Source organism: Lutjanus erythropterus, chromosome 7 (assembly GCF_056507025.1).
Source record: "Lutjanus erythropterus isolate fLutEry1 chromosome 7, fLutEry1.hap2, whole genome shotgun sequence".
Classification (NCBI taxonomy): domain Eukaryota; kingdom Metazoa; phylum Chordata; class Actinopteri; order Lutjaniformes; family Lutjanidae; genus Lutjanus; species Lutjanus erythropterus.
In genome coordinates, this window is record NC_139323.1 from 31,132,549 (window position 1) to 31,146,205 (window position 13,657).

A 13,657-nucleotide genomic window follows, 5' to 3' on the forward strand; every position below is an offset into this window, starting at 1 on the left:
AGTGGTTCACTGTCTGTAATGTGTACGCCCCAAATGAAATAAACATGAAAATTTTTCTTTTTCCTTTTTGGATGACAAACGGCAACAATGACAACGATGTTTAGATGCACAAAATTTGACAGTTTCTGTCCTTATTCCAAAACAGACAATGGTACTTGTCCATAAATCTTTTCTTATCTTTCGTTATTTATTCTTAAATAAAGCAGTAAGAGGAGGATAAGAAAATCCCACGTGGGATTCTTGAAATGTCCACCGACAGCTGAGACTGTTCTTATCCACCTGCCTATCAGGGCTCAACAATAAGGCTAGCCTGCTTGCCTAGGGCCAGTAAAATGCCATGTCAGGCAAGTAAATCTGGCATATGTTAAAAAAAAGAATCAAACTATTAAATGACTTTGAATATCTATTAATGTTAAAGTAAAATTTCCACCTCAAATACTGAGAGTTTTCACTTTTCTCTGTTTATTATCATATTAAACTGAATATCTTTGGTTTTAGACCGACAAAACAGGACATTTAAAGACATCAACTTGGACTTTGGATATTTTTCACTATTTTATGACACTTCATATGCACCTTGCAAGGTAGCTGGATTTGCAAGATCATGAAAGAATCCATCTAGCCAGGCTCCAAGTTATCCATTTGTGCCTGCACCAGAGGTGGTGCGAGCCAATCAGCGTCGTCGGTGGGACTACTGGCAGCCACAGGCGTGGTTTTAAGTGCACCAATAGTGAGAAGCTTTGTTCCTGATTTGTGATGTATTAATAGATCCATGTACTGATCTAAAATGCACTGCACAAAAAACATGAAATTGTCCCTTCAAAATAAAAGTTGTGGTGATGACAGTAATGAGGCAGGCATCATATGACTGCAGTATTGCTGTTAACATCACTACCTAATGTTGAATAGAGTTGTGCTTTTCATAATTTTAACTTCTGACTTTTTTTATATCATTCACTCACACAAGTTAGTCACAAAAATCCACCAATTCTTTTGCAGGCTTGTGGAGGAAATAAATGGGAGACTATTATGCTGTTTAATGTTTGAATTTTTTAAAGACATGCTCATAAATGTCAATGACTCCTTGATCCTACAAAGAACATGCCCTCCAGCGTACAATTAATGAAACTTCAACTCATTTCACAAAGTTCATCACAGCTCTTCGACCCAAAGCAGGTGTTGTTTCCATGTGGTTGCCACTTTTTCTGGGGTCAAGCTTTGGGAACCACCTGGGTTAAATATCTAATTTAGTCTGCACCAGATGGAGTACTTTTTTTATATGTCAGAAAATGAAATATAATCAATGCATTTTACATCGAGCAAGTGACTGATATAAAGGGCTGCTCCTAATGACAAACTGACAGGATTATCACCATCTCTTTGGCCAAATGACTAGAGCTGAATTTAAATTTATTTTCACTATTATTATTATCTCTCTAGGCAACATGCAATTGCTAGCATGTGTGCATGTGTAGTCTGACTCACTGGATTTGCATTCCAGGTAAAAGTCTGCCATTGGTTGACAGCGTCCACTATCTATGTTTTCAAAGTCCCCAAGAACAACCTCTGAGCTGCAACCTACATGCTGAAAACGGCAAATTAGCACCTGGGATGCTAATGGTATGAACGTAAACAAGCTAACAGCTGCTACCTTTTCTTTTGCAGTTATAGCATCTGTTATAACAGAACTGGAGAGTATTTCTTCATTGAAAGAAGAGCGAAGAATGACACTGAAGGCTTTTGTCGATGGCTTCGGCTTCGGTTCGGTGAGTTGATCTGACTGGTTTAAATTAGCTGACAGTTTGTTCATCCAATCACCTGCTAGAGGTTTTCAAGAAAGCGCCCGCCCTTTTCCCAACACTTTCTATGGACAGCTTCCCTGGTTCTGTGTAATAAACCAGCTGGTGTGTCAGGTTAGAAGGCCCTCTGTGGTCAATAATTAAAAAAAGCCTGATATCTCAAGAAAGCCTTGAAGGAATTTCTTCAAGCTCGGCACTACAATTTCTAATTTTGATACAATACCAAGAAAAATATAGATATTCAATACAATTCACAAATTTTTTGCTTTTTGTAAACAGATAAATATAACAAGGCTGTAACATGACAAAGGACATTAAACAAGAGTAAATGAGATAAGTGACAATAAGAGGACAGCACTATGAGTAAGTGAGAGGAGGCGGGGCTATGTGACACTGCAGCAGTGTGTGTCAACTGGCTGTCAGAGAGAAGAGAGAGCTGGTAATCAAATACTGCAAAATAAAGAGTGTTGAAAGCATTTCAAATATTAAGTATCGATATTTAGCAATAGTTCGATACTTTCAACAACACAACTTGGCACAAGTACCCACTTTTACTCAAGAATGAACTGACTAGAATTTGATGGTCAAAGGTCACTGTGACCTCACGAAACATGTTTTTAGTGATAACTCAAGAATGCACACACTAATAATCTCTTCAAAATATTTCACATAAATATCTAAAAGGATACTAGCAGTGTTGGAGAGTAACTAGTTACATGTAAGTAAATTATTATGGAATTTATTACATCACTGTCTAAAAATATGCAAAAAAAATTGTTACTCATACTCATCATACTCATCTGAATATTCTGAGTGACCTCTTCTAGTTTTTATTGATTTTGACTGCATTTAGAGGGTGACTCTTAGTTTTTTAATAGTATTTTACTTTCCCCACACTCTATTACTTTGTTTTAATTTTAATTTTTGCTAAGTCTAGGTTTAACCTCTGTGTCAGTTCGTAATGAGACTGTATCTGATTTAAATTGAGCTGTCTTGAAAGAGAAGATCCAGTCCGACAACTGAGCGCCATCTCTCTCCTCTCACTGTCACTGGGGCTCATTTGAAACCAACAATTCTCGTTTGGTTTGTTCACTCCTGAGCACAAAAACCCTCCGGTGGTGAGGTCTGAAACACGAGCCTGAGGTACAAAAGACATGAACTCACCTCAGGCTGCAGGGTCTGGAGAGCGTCGCCCCACGTGAAGTCGACAGGAAGGGCGAACAAGTGGCTCCCGGTTCCCCTCGCTCTGCTCTCCGCACATTTCAGCTCCGGACACCTCTGAGAGGAACAGCGGAGGAGGCGTCGTGACTCCCGCAGGTTCACAGGACGGTCCGGGACGAGGTTTATTGTGTGTAAACATCATCGCTGCTGCGTGTGAAAGTCACAGATTCTTTGCGCCTTCATCCAACATTTACGCGCTTTTTAAGCTCTGGAGAAGACTGCTGACACATTTTCTGGCACGTTTCTTTCCTTGAATGACACTGTAGGCGGTTGTACTGTTGCCTCTGTGTTGTTTTTATGTCACTTTTGGAGATAAACCAAAGAATGGACGCTCAAAATCCCTTCTTTATTCGTGCGTAAAAGCTCGTCAATGAGTGACCCGTTATGCGTTTCGTCAATGAAAGCTGGGTAAGTTTTCAGAGGCGTTGATGAGCTCCTGACAGACGGAGACTTTGAGCATTTGAGGGAACCTGTTGGATTATAAAAAACACAATCTGTCACTTTTAAGGTCGACAACTTTGGAGAGTCTGCTGTTTCTCATCCTGGTGATTTTTTTCGCCTTTGTCACCAAATTCAACCGTTCCCGTGGTGATTACATGGTGGAAACAATGTTTTTATGCAACACGAGTGCTATAAAAGACTGGAGCTATTTTCTCTCTCAGATTTTGCCTCTGATGAATAAAACTACAGGGTTCGTCAATATGAACAAAGCGGAAGATGTGACGACCACCATGGTGACGGCTCTGCAGCCGGACAGCGCCATGAGCGCCAGTAACCCGCCGCTCAACTCCAACCACACGTCGGGCATGGAGCACGTTTTCCAGTACTCGTACTCGGAGAGCGACCTGCTGTACACCGACTACCGGACACCCGCACGGGACTCCATCCCGCTGCCCAAAGCGGTCCTCTACCTGGTCATGGCCGCGCTGGTGGTGGTGGCGGTGGCGTACGCCATAGTTGGACACCTGGTCAAAGATGTGGTCAATGACTTTGTCGGTATGTGACCCGAATGTGTGTGTGTGTGTGTGTGTGTGTGTGTGTGTGTGTGTGTGTGTGTGTGTGTGTGTGTATATATATATATATATATATATATATATATATATATATATGTATATATATATATATATATATATATATGTGTGTGTGTGTGTGTGTTTGAGTATATTCCCACTGTGAATACTGAAGGGAACATGGAAAGAATCAGAATTGATGTTGGGTAAATGCAGTATTTTCTTTTAGTAAAAGAGTTAATTAAAATTCACATATACACTTTTACATTAACATTACATTAACTTGTAAAATATCAGTGAAATTGACCTTTTTTTCATTTGGCCCCTGGATCCAAAGATGAGCAGTATTTCAATTAAATTTATTTAAAATGCATATTTAATTACTTATGAGTATTTTGTCATTTCCATATTATTTATATTGAGAAAAAGTAAGAAAATACATATTTAATATGTAATTTTTTTTTCAAATCAGACACATTTTTATCCCTAGTTTAAAGACCTGGACTAAAACAAAAATCTAATCACAGTCTTTTGCTAAATGTGAGTTAGTCACATGATATCCTCTGTAGGGTCCAGCCATTCACTGAAAATAAAGATGGACCTTGCAGCTCCGCTTGGTCCCACTGTAAAAACTGAAGCCAAAATATCCCGGATATGACCACTGGTGATGTCACTTGGGGCCAGAGTCTGCACAGTAGTGATCTGGGTTGGATCCATGCTTTAAAGTTCTCGCCCACACAGACATCTGACTCACTTATATATCATCGAACAACTCATTAAAAACAAACTGATCAGAAAGATGAACACTTGTATAACTACAGCATGATAAGAACTACCTAAAATGATTCTTTGGGAAAAATACTATACTGCTGCCAGCCACCAGGGGGTGATGGAGATGCTTTGGCTTCACATTTGGGGAGCTGTGATCCTGTTTACCTCTATAACATGTCTGAGGGTCCATCAGTATGTTCATCATGAACATACATGGGGTCCTGCGTAACTTTGTCAGGCTACAATAATGACATGCTCACTGTACATTATACCTTAATTTTAATTCATCATTGTTGTAGGCCTAAAGCGATTCTTATATTCTTCAACTATAAAAATGCATCATATTCTATGTCTACAGTCTTAAGTCTCCCTGGGCTAGCTATGGATGCCAAATCCCCAAAAAATAAAAGTCAAAGAGGGAAATGGAGAATTTAGGAGTTGCAGCTCCATAAAGACTTTTTCTGTTTTCTTTTGTCCAAAAATATCTGTTTTGAAAGTAAAGGTTGCAGATCCCTGACCTATACACAGGCTTGGAGTAACAGATTATGTAATCTGGATACAAAAAAAATGTAACCATATGCTATTACAGTTACGGACAAAAAAGACGTAATCTAATCACAGTTACGTTTAGTAAACATGGGGATTATTAGTAGGATTACAAATTTGAAATACATTTTAAAATAAAGAGCAATACATTACAACATTCATGTGACTTAGAGGGACAGTTCACCCAAAAATGAAAATTCAGTCATTATCTACTTTCCCTCACTAATTCCTGCTCCTGTTTCACAGGAAAACAGCCCCTCAACAACAGACTTAAAAAATGTTATTTACACCCTGTTTTATAGCTTAAATCTTCACTGTAGATTTTAAGCTTGGAGCCACGTTCACATGTGTGTGCACTCCATCTGAGCTGGGTTTGTGTGATGTGACGTGCACATGCAAGGGAACAGCATGTCGGGGCTTTAGGAGACTTTGATTATTCCAGATCAGCAGTATGGAGGCATTTTATGTGTTTTTTGTTTTTTTTTTCTGTTTGAAAACTGGTCACCCATCACTGAAATTGTTTGGGAGATTCTGCAGTGCTGTTTCTCTGTGAAAGTCCAGCAGTATTTTGTGGACTAAAAAACTAAACTCGACCCTCAATCAGCATGAGGGTGAGTAGATAATGATTGAATTTTCATTTTTTGGTGAACTATCCCTTAAAGACCACCGTGGTCTCATGTGAACACACAGTGTACTGTACAGTTGCCAATTGATTATAATGTAATCTAGTGAAAAAATATTTCACTGGGTGAAAATTTTTGCCATTTTTTGTCTTTAAATCAAACAATCAATCAGTTGAGCTAATAAACCTTACAACATTTTATATTGAGGTTATCCCAAAGTAACGTAACTTGGATCAGGATCCTGACTACCAGGTAGTTAGTAACTGTATCAGAATACATTTTTAAAGTAACTCTCCTAACCTGCCTGATGAGGACAGACTGAAACTACCCAACGTACACGTGTGTCCACAACTGATGTGGGGAAATCAGCAGAGCTCATGTTTTCAGTGTAGGGGAGTTAAGGTCAATCCCATATTGAAGCTACCTAACGTGATAATATCAGTTTGTACAGGGTGTATTTTTCTATTTTCAAATTACAAATTGCTTGCATTTTGATCAGTTTAGCAGTTTTTGTATTTTATTTAAATATATTTGAAGAGAAAGTATTCATAATTTGTGATTTTGGATCTCATTAAAAAAGAGAACAATTGCATCCTGAAACTGACAACACAGAAAACAAACATCTTAATTAACAGATGAGTAAAGATATTTTGGGGCTCCTTGGAATAGCATCAGACAGATTCTTCATTAATTGAATATGTACAGTGACAGCTGTCACGTAAAGCAGTAAACTGTGGAGAGTATTTTATCGTTTAAAGTTAATCTGGTGTAGATGTACACTTCCTGTAGCTCCCGTCTCGTCTTGTGAGCCGATGACCTTGTGAGGGAGACGTCCTGACGAACTATCAGCGAGTGTCTGTGTGAGAAATGGAGAAGACGTCTGCTGTTTCTCTATTTTTGAAGAGTGTCCTGTGAGCGATACATAATGAATGAAACAATGAGTCTATTTTTAGGGCACGTGTTCTCTCATAGTGCTGACTTGAGCTGATAGTCTGCTCATTACATCCGGTGATTTAAAGCAAAATAGACGATTTCGCTCGCAGACGGGGGGCAGATCAGGACAGGGCCACATTAACTGAGCAGCTGCAGGGGGACCGTCAACCATCAAGGGACCACAGAATGAAAAGAAAATGTACTTTGAATACATTTTGTTATCGGAATGTAATTTTTCAAGCAAAAACATCAAACGTGTGTTGGTTCCAGCTTCTTAGACATAAGCATTTGTTACTTTTCTTCATCATTTATTATAGTAAACGAAGAGTCTTTGAGTTTTGGGAGATTCTGGGAGAATTTATGAGATTTTCACAATTTTCAACATTTTGTATGATAGACAATTAATCGACTAATTGTAAAAATAATTAACAGATCAATCACCAATGAAATTAATGTTAGTTGCAGACCTGTATCAGAACCAGTTGTTTCCAAAAATTTCCAAATATCTTCAGAGAGAAATATAAATAATTTTCATAATTTCACACATTTTTGTGTGAAATTCTCAGATTTTTGGTGGGAGTTGCATCAAATTTTGGGAGTTTGTCACCATTAACATTTTTGGTTAATGACAACAATATCAGGGGGAAGGGACATGATAACAAATTTTGTTAACAAGATTTTTAGATTTGAGGTTGTAACAAACACATTTTGAGGCACTGATCCAAACATTTGTGATGATTAACTCAGTTTTGGGAGTCATTCTGCCAAAATCTGGCATTCTGGGTGCTACAACACATTAATGACCAATAATTTGGGATTTTGGAACTGTTGGATTTTGACAGCAGATTTGCTCACTTTTTTTTACCTTTGGGCTGCAACAATAAAACAATAAAAATTCCTGATCCCTGATTACAAAATGACTTATAAAACTGTTGGAGAAGACCAGCGACAGGCGAACTGGACTGTAAATATGTTGAGTAATTCACGTGATGTTTAATATGTGGTTAACATTATGAAACAGTCACAATTTGATTTGGTTTGGATGACAAAACTACTTGGAAGGATTTAGGAAAAGATCATGGTTTGGGTTAAAATAAGTATGTTATGTTATGTAAGACATGTCATATAAGTAATGTGATTTAATGTAACTTAAAACCTTAAATGTAAGTCAACTTTGACTCTGTGTTAGTTTGACCCATCCATCCACTCCACCTCCTCCACATACAGACTTTTTACTAATAATAAGTCGAGGTCACTGCCAATGTGTCTGAGTCAGAAACTCAGGGGTTGTCTTTAAAGTAAAATGACACCATAGCCATGAAAATGACTTTCTAATGGAATGGAAAGCAAAACCAACAGTATAGAGCTGAAAGATTTTGAAAAAGTATCTAATTGGGTTATTTTGACCGATATTGCAATTGCCTTATGATTTGCGATATTGTGATTGATCATTCTTACATCATTATTCTTATTTTGATTGAAAAACATGTCAAAATGACTATAGTGTGATTTTTTGCAGGAATCTCTACCAAAGGAAGATGTTTGTTTTAAGTCTGTAGAATCTGATTTTTAGGGCAGGACATCTCTGCATCACTACATTCATTCATGTAAAAGTTATTTAACAGATATTGAATCTCTTGCCATTTGAAAAGTGCAGAAATCCATATTGCAATTTCGATAAAATTTGGATTAATTGTGCAACCCGACACCAGTATATTTGCTTCATGCTACCCAAACTGCTGAACGTTACCCTCACCAGGGATTACACTTAAACACACTTAAGAATTTACCTTTTTTTTGAAGATATATGAATTATCAATAATTGTAGTAACTGTGCACATACACAAGTAAAGCTAAAAGATGTTGCACAGAACCTGAGAAAGGTTTGAGCCCACTGTGCCTGAGTTTTCTCTCTCTGCAGTCACATCACCACACCTGTCCTCTCGTGTTTAAATGACTTCTGTTTCTGCCTTCTTGTTTTGTCTTCATCACGTCATAAGACACAGAAGGAGACTGTGTGCAGAGTCGCTAACATGCCTGTTCTCCTGCAGGTGGAGGCAGGTCGATCGTTGCTGAAGGCGACGGCGGCGAACCCAGCGAACCAGGTAAAGAAAAAAAGACAAAGCTCACATGGGTGACAGTCTGCAGCACTTAGCTTTGCCACAGAGACACTCTGACCCCCCCACCCCCACCCCCCTATCTGTCTGTCTACCTGCACCTCACCTGACCTTCCCACCTTCATCTGAAAACTCACACATACACATGTACACAGACACACAGGTGGGACTCTGTGTGCTCTCCTGGGTATTTTGCTGAGGTGTAAATGTGGAACCTGAGTGTTTTGCGGCTGATTTCCTTCTCACCAGAGGAGGATTGAAAAGACAAGTTTCTGGTCACTGCGAGATGCTTCACTCTACTGACATTCAGAAAAGCAAAGCAGTCTGTTTTAGACATGTTACGGTCCAGATATAAAGAAAAAACTGGACTGAATGAAATAAAATGAAATACTGCAATGTACCGGTGTGGATCAGCAGCAAAAAGTATTTTAGCCAACTAAAAAAATCACTATCGGTTTAAGTGTAGGACAAAAGAAACTGTAAAATTAAAATACAGCTTTTAGCTTGCAAAACATTTTTAGCCCTGAGTATTGTCTGCAGGTAGCAGACAACAGTAAGGTGTAGTAAGAGAACAATGTTTAGGGGGACTTTAAGTCAGAAAATCAGACATTTGGGAGTTTGGAGAGTGAGGGGGACACAGCCAGGGGACATTTATGCCTTTGTGGTCATGTGTCTGTTGTGTGGGTCTGAGGAATCCCGCTCTGCCTTCTGTCTGTTCTTCACACTCATAACTGTCAGCCTTAATCTCAGCTCTTCATCTGACAGAACAATGATTGATGTGTCCCAATTCAAAAAGGCTCCACCACACATGATGGGGCTGCTGTGCCGCAGACATCTCCCCCAGAAACAATTTTATGGTGCTTTGCCTCTAATGGAATTACAGAGGCTGAACCCATCATAACTTTCTGTCAGATGAAGTTTGCAGGCTTGTTCTGTGCACGTTCTGAATACTCAGCCTGCTTGTTTTTGCCCCGTGAACATGAATGTTCCAGCGTGCGTGTGGTCGCGCTTTATACCTCCGCTCCCGCGAGGCTGCGTCTGTGAAGGTTTGTCACAAACTGTTGTCAAGTCCTTTGTTTAAAGAAATGTAGAAATACCACAGCTCTGCCTGTAAAAGTTCCTGCATTCAGGTTTTTACCAAAAAGCAAATGTTAAACAAGGATTAGCAGGAAACGTTTCTCTCTCTTTGTACTTCAGTTTTGGGCATTTTAAGGGTTTTAGATCAGTAAGAGAGGAAGAAGAAGAAAAAGATTTTGTAATGTTTGTGTTTACCTGCCTAGCAACTGCAGATGGAAAGTATTCACTTAATCTAAAGCTGTAAAGATCAGTCAGTTTATTGATTTGTCAACTAACAAAATTCATTCATTTCACTATTTTAATCTTTTGAGTCACCTCAAGCAAAAATGTCAAACATTTGCTCAAATGTGTGTTTCTGCTTTGTTTTATTGTGGGTTGAACAATTTTGAGCAATTTGAGTATTTGACCTCAGGATCTTGGAAATTGTGAAGGGAATTATTCACAATATTCTGACAATTTATAGACAAAGATATATTATAGTATGGAGATTAATCAATAATGATAATAGTTTTTCACATGGTTCTGGAGAAATAAATAGCTTTTTTTAAAGGATCCAAATTAGGGTTCACTGATTTGATTGTGATTATTTTGATTGATCTCTTGGTACCTCACAGGTTCATTTTAAGCTTTTATGTCGGGTGGATTGTATCCATATGCAGTTGCGCACTGCTCAAGAGGTGATGCACATTCAGTTCAGAATATATTCTTGATTGGGGGCACAATTTTCAGGGGGGGGCTTTGCAGAGTGCTCCGCTGTGTTGAGCAGTGGAGACCAGCCTCTCAGGGAAAAAAAGCTGTTGCTCTCTAAGATGCAGAGCGGGTGCAGAGTTTTTGAGGTGAAACACTGAACAGACTGAGCAGAGAGTTATTTCCTTCACCACGGTGTTGGTTGAAGTTGGTTAATGCTGCGGTGTGTTTCGCTTTGCCGCTCTTGTGTGTTACAGCTGATCGCTGCTTCGCTCTGTTAACGTCTCACCATTACTCTTTGCTGAGGGTAAAAAGTATTTACAATTTATTTCACGTTTCTCTTGCAAGCTCAATTATGTAGACACTAAATCAAAACTTTCCTCCGACCACTGCCTTTTGAGAAGATGAAGTTTATCCCTCCCTTGTGTGCATGTGTGCATTGCCTCACAGATTAGTATTTAGTATTTAGTATTTATTAGTATTTAGAGTATTTCCATCACCCCTAGTTCATGGACAGCAGCAGACACCACACATAGGTAGCAGTTCTGCATACTACTTTATGGAGTCTGCTTGAAGGAAGTGTTCCACGCATGTGCAGCAGGTTGGTGTCTACAGGATAAGAGTAGTGGCCACATGGCCAGGTGGTCAAAACAAATTGCTGACGAACTTTAAGTCACATATACCCAAGTGGACCTTTGCAAACTTACAGGCATGAAAAGTATAATACAGGCTTTATACAGAATTAGTTGCACCACAGTTGACACAAAATATTGATTAAGGGAACTGTGCAAAAATGAGGGTTGCAGTCCAGATAGCGACTTGGAGCACAGACTGTTTATTAAATAGGCTGTAATCCTGTTTAATATATGATCTATGTTTGAAGTGAGTTGTTTCCCCCTGACCCCTCCTCTTCAAACATGGCAGAAACAGACAGGCTGCAGTAGCGCCGCAAGATCGCAAGATGCTTGCAACTTTGCAAATTGACAAACAACAATGAATCCTTCACTGCAAGCTAATCAGCTGTTTATAACTGTCACTTGTCTGTCAATTTAAAGTTTAGACCGTTATCCACAAAAAACAAAAGCTCACTGCTCTGAAAGTGTGAGTTCAGTGACTGCCTGTCTCACTGTCTGCCAAACCCTATTAACATTTTGCTCAATTTAACCGTTATAAACATCTACTACTTCTACAAGATGATTAATGGTTTCTTCTTACTCATAAACAGACACTTACTCATTTGGCAAACTTAATAGTTTCCTTGATCTCTGATGATGCATCCAGGTCATTTTATAATTTATTACAGGTAATATATTACAGATTTCTCCTTTAAATACAGAACTCCCTAAGACTTTGATTGTTTCAGGTTGATTTTCTTGCTAAAGCCTTTCTGAATATTGTTCTCTTATGGTTGGGCAGAGCCAGTGTGAATGAATATTTGTACAGTGAAGCATGGTGCTCTTTGTAGTAGACATGCAAATCCGACATTGTCCAAATCTCAACTTCTTTAACTGAGACAACGATCTCCATCTGCACCGACCTCCACAGTAATAGCGCTGTTATCTCTTTGTCTCTCTGCAGACTGGGTGTTTGGCTCTCGTCGAGTTACCAACCGCAACAAGACGGAGATAAACTGCATCACCAACAACATGAGCGAGATGAGCGAGCTGGGCGAGACTCGGCCTCGGCTGGTGGAGATGAGCTACATTTCCCTGAACCACACCAACTGCCTGAGCTCCAGCAGGCCGGAGGAGATCGTGGTCACCATAGATGAGACGTTACAGCAGCGACCTCCGGACACTCACTCCGGGACTTAACCGTGGCCTCCTGACCTTCCCTGAGAGAAATACAGCAGCGTATTTGCTCGCGTTTCATGTTCAAGTGGATTTACAAGTCTTTCATGAATCAAAGCTCTATCCACTGTTTTATCACCTGCAGGTGGGCTGTCAGACCTGTGTAATGTTGGGCCAGAGGGGACTTTGAATTGTCAGCCTGAACTGGAACATTGGAGGCATCCGAGGCTGGCGTTTGTACCTGATTGGACTCCTTTCTGTGGAGAAGACTCGAGAGGACGGCTGCGGCTCTTTTTTGGACAAGCAGTCTGAAAAAAAAGGTGTTTTTTTTGCCCTCATTGTTCTGCCCCGTGACCCGTTGTGAAAATACTCTGTTAATGTGACACATGCAGTTCACCGTAACCACAAACAGTCTGTAATCGCTAAATATACAATACATGCTGGTCAGTGCTTATTGTAATATTGCTGCAAGGAAAGTTAAACATTTTATAAAAACAATCACATCAACAGCTTTTTATTTTACTTGATGCTGTGAGACACTTAAAGTGGAAAAATGCCTTTTTAAGCCCTTTAGATCACATCCCTGGTCATACTGTGGACCAGTCAGGACAACTCATGTCCCACCAAAAAAACTTACAAACTTAGCAAATTTAAGACAAAAAAAGAGCATTTTAAGATCTTCATTTGGGCTCAAATTAGTCTCGGGCTGAGACGAGATGAAGGCTGTTTCTTAGGAGCCGAATTTAGGGAGTACGAGAAAATGTTGAGCTCATTTATGTCCAGGAGACACAAGCTAGACAAAGATGAGACCTTTCCTTTTCCTCTGGGTTGAACAGTTACAAAGTTTAATAGCCAACAGTTTGATCTTTTAAAATACATTTTCCCAGCAAAACTGAAAAGAAAAAGCCCCCTCAAGATGCGGTTTTGCCACAGTTCTTAAGAATGAGTGATATTTATGTCAAAAAATACATACAGCAAACTAATTTCTTTGTCTTCTTATATCAAAATCCAGTCCGTGGCTTCATCGACTTGAATTAGCCGATTTGGGTTGATAATATCATGATATTCATCCAGGAATCAGTT

The 13,657-nt window shown here is 39.3% G+C and overlaps 1 protein-coding gene across 1 annotated transcript; it reads left to right on the top strand.

Annotated features, from left to right (window-relative positions):
• Positions 1–2,970: 2,970 nt before the first annotated feature.
• Positions 2,971–13,178, top strand: LOC146324237 (uncharacterized). Its single transcript, XM_084722278.1, has 3 exons — positions 2,971–4,016; positions 8,955–9,008; positions 12,363–13,178. Exons 1-3 carry the CDS (start codon positions 3,617–3,619, stop codon positions 12,596–12,598), a joined length of 690 nt encoding a protein of 229 aa, XP_084578404.1. The 5' UTR covers positions 2,971–3,616; the 3' UTR covers positions 12,599–13,178.
• Positions 13,179–13,657: the final 479 nt, after the last annotated feature.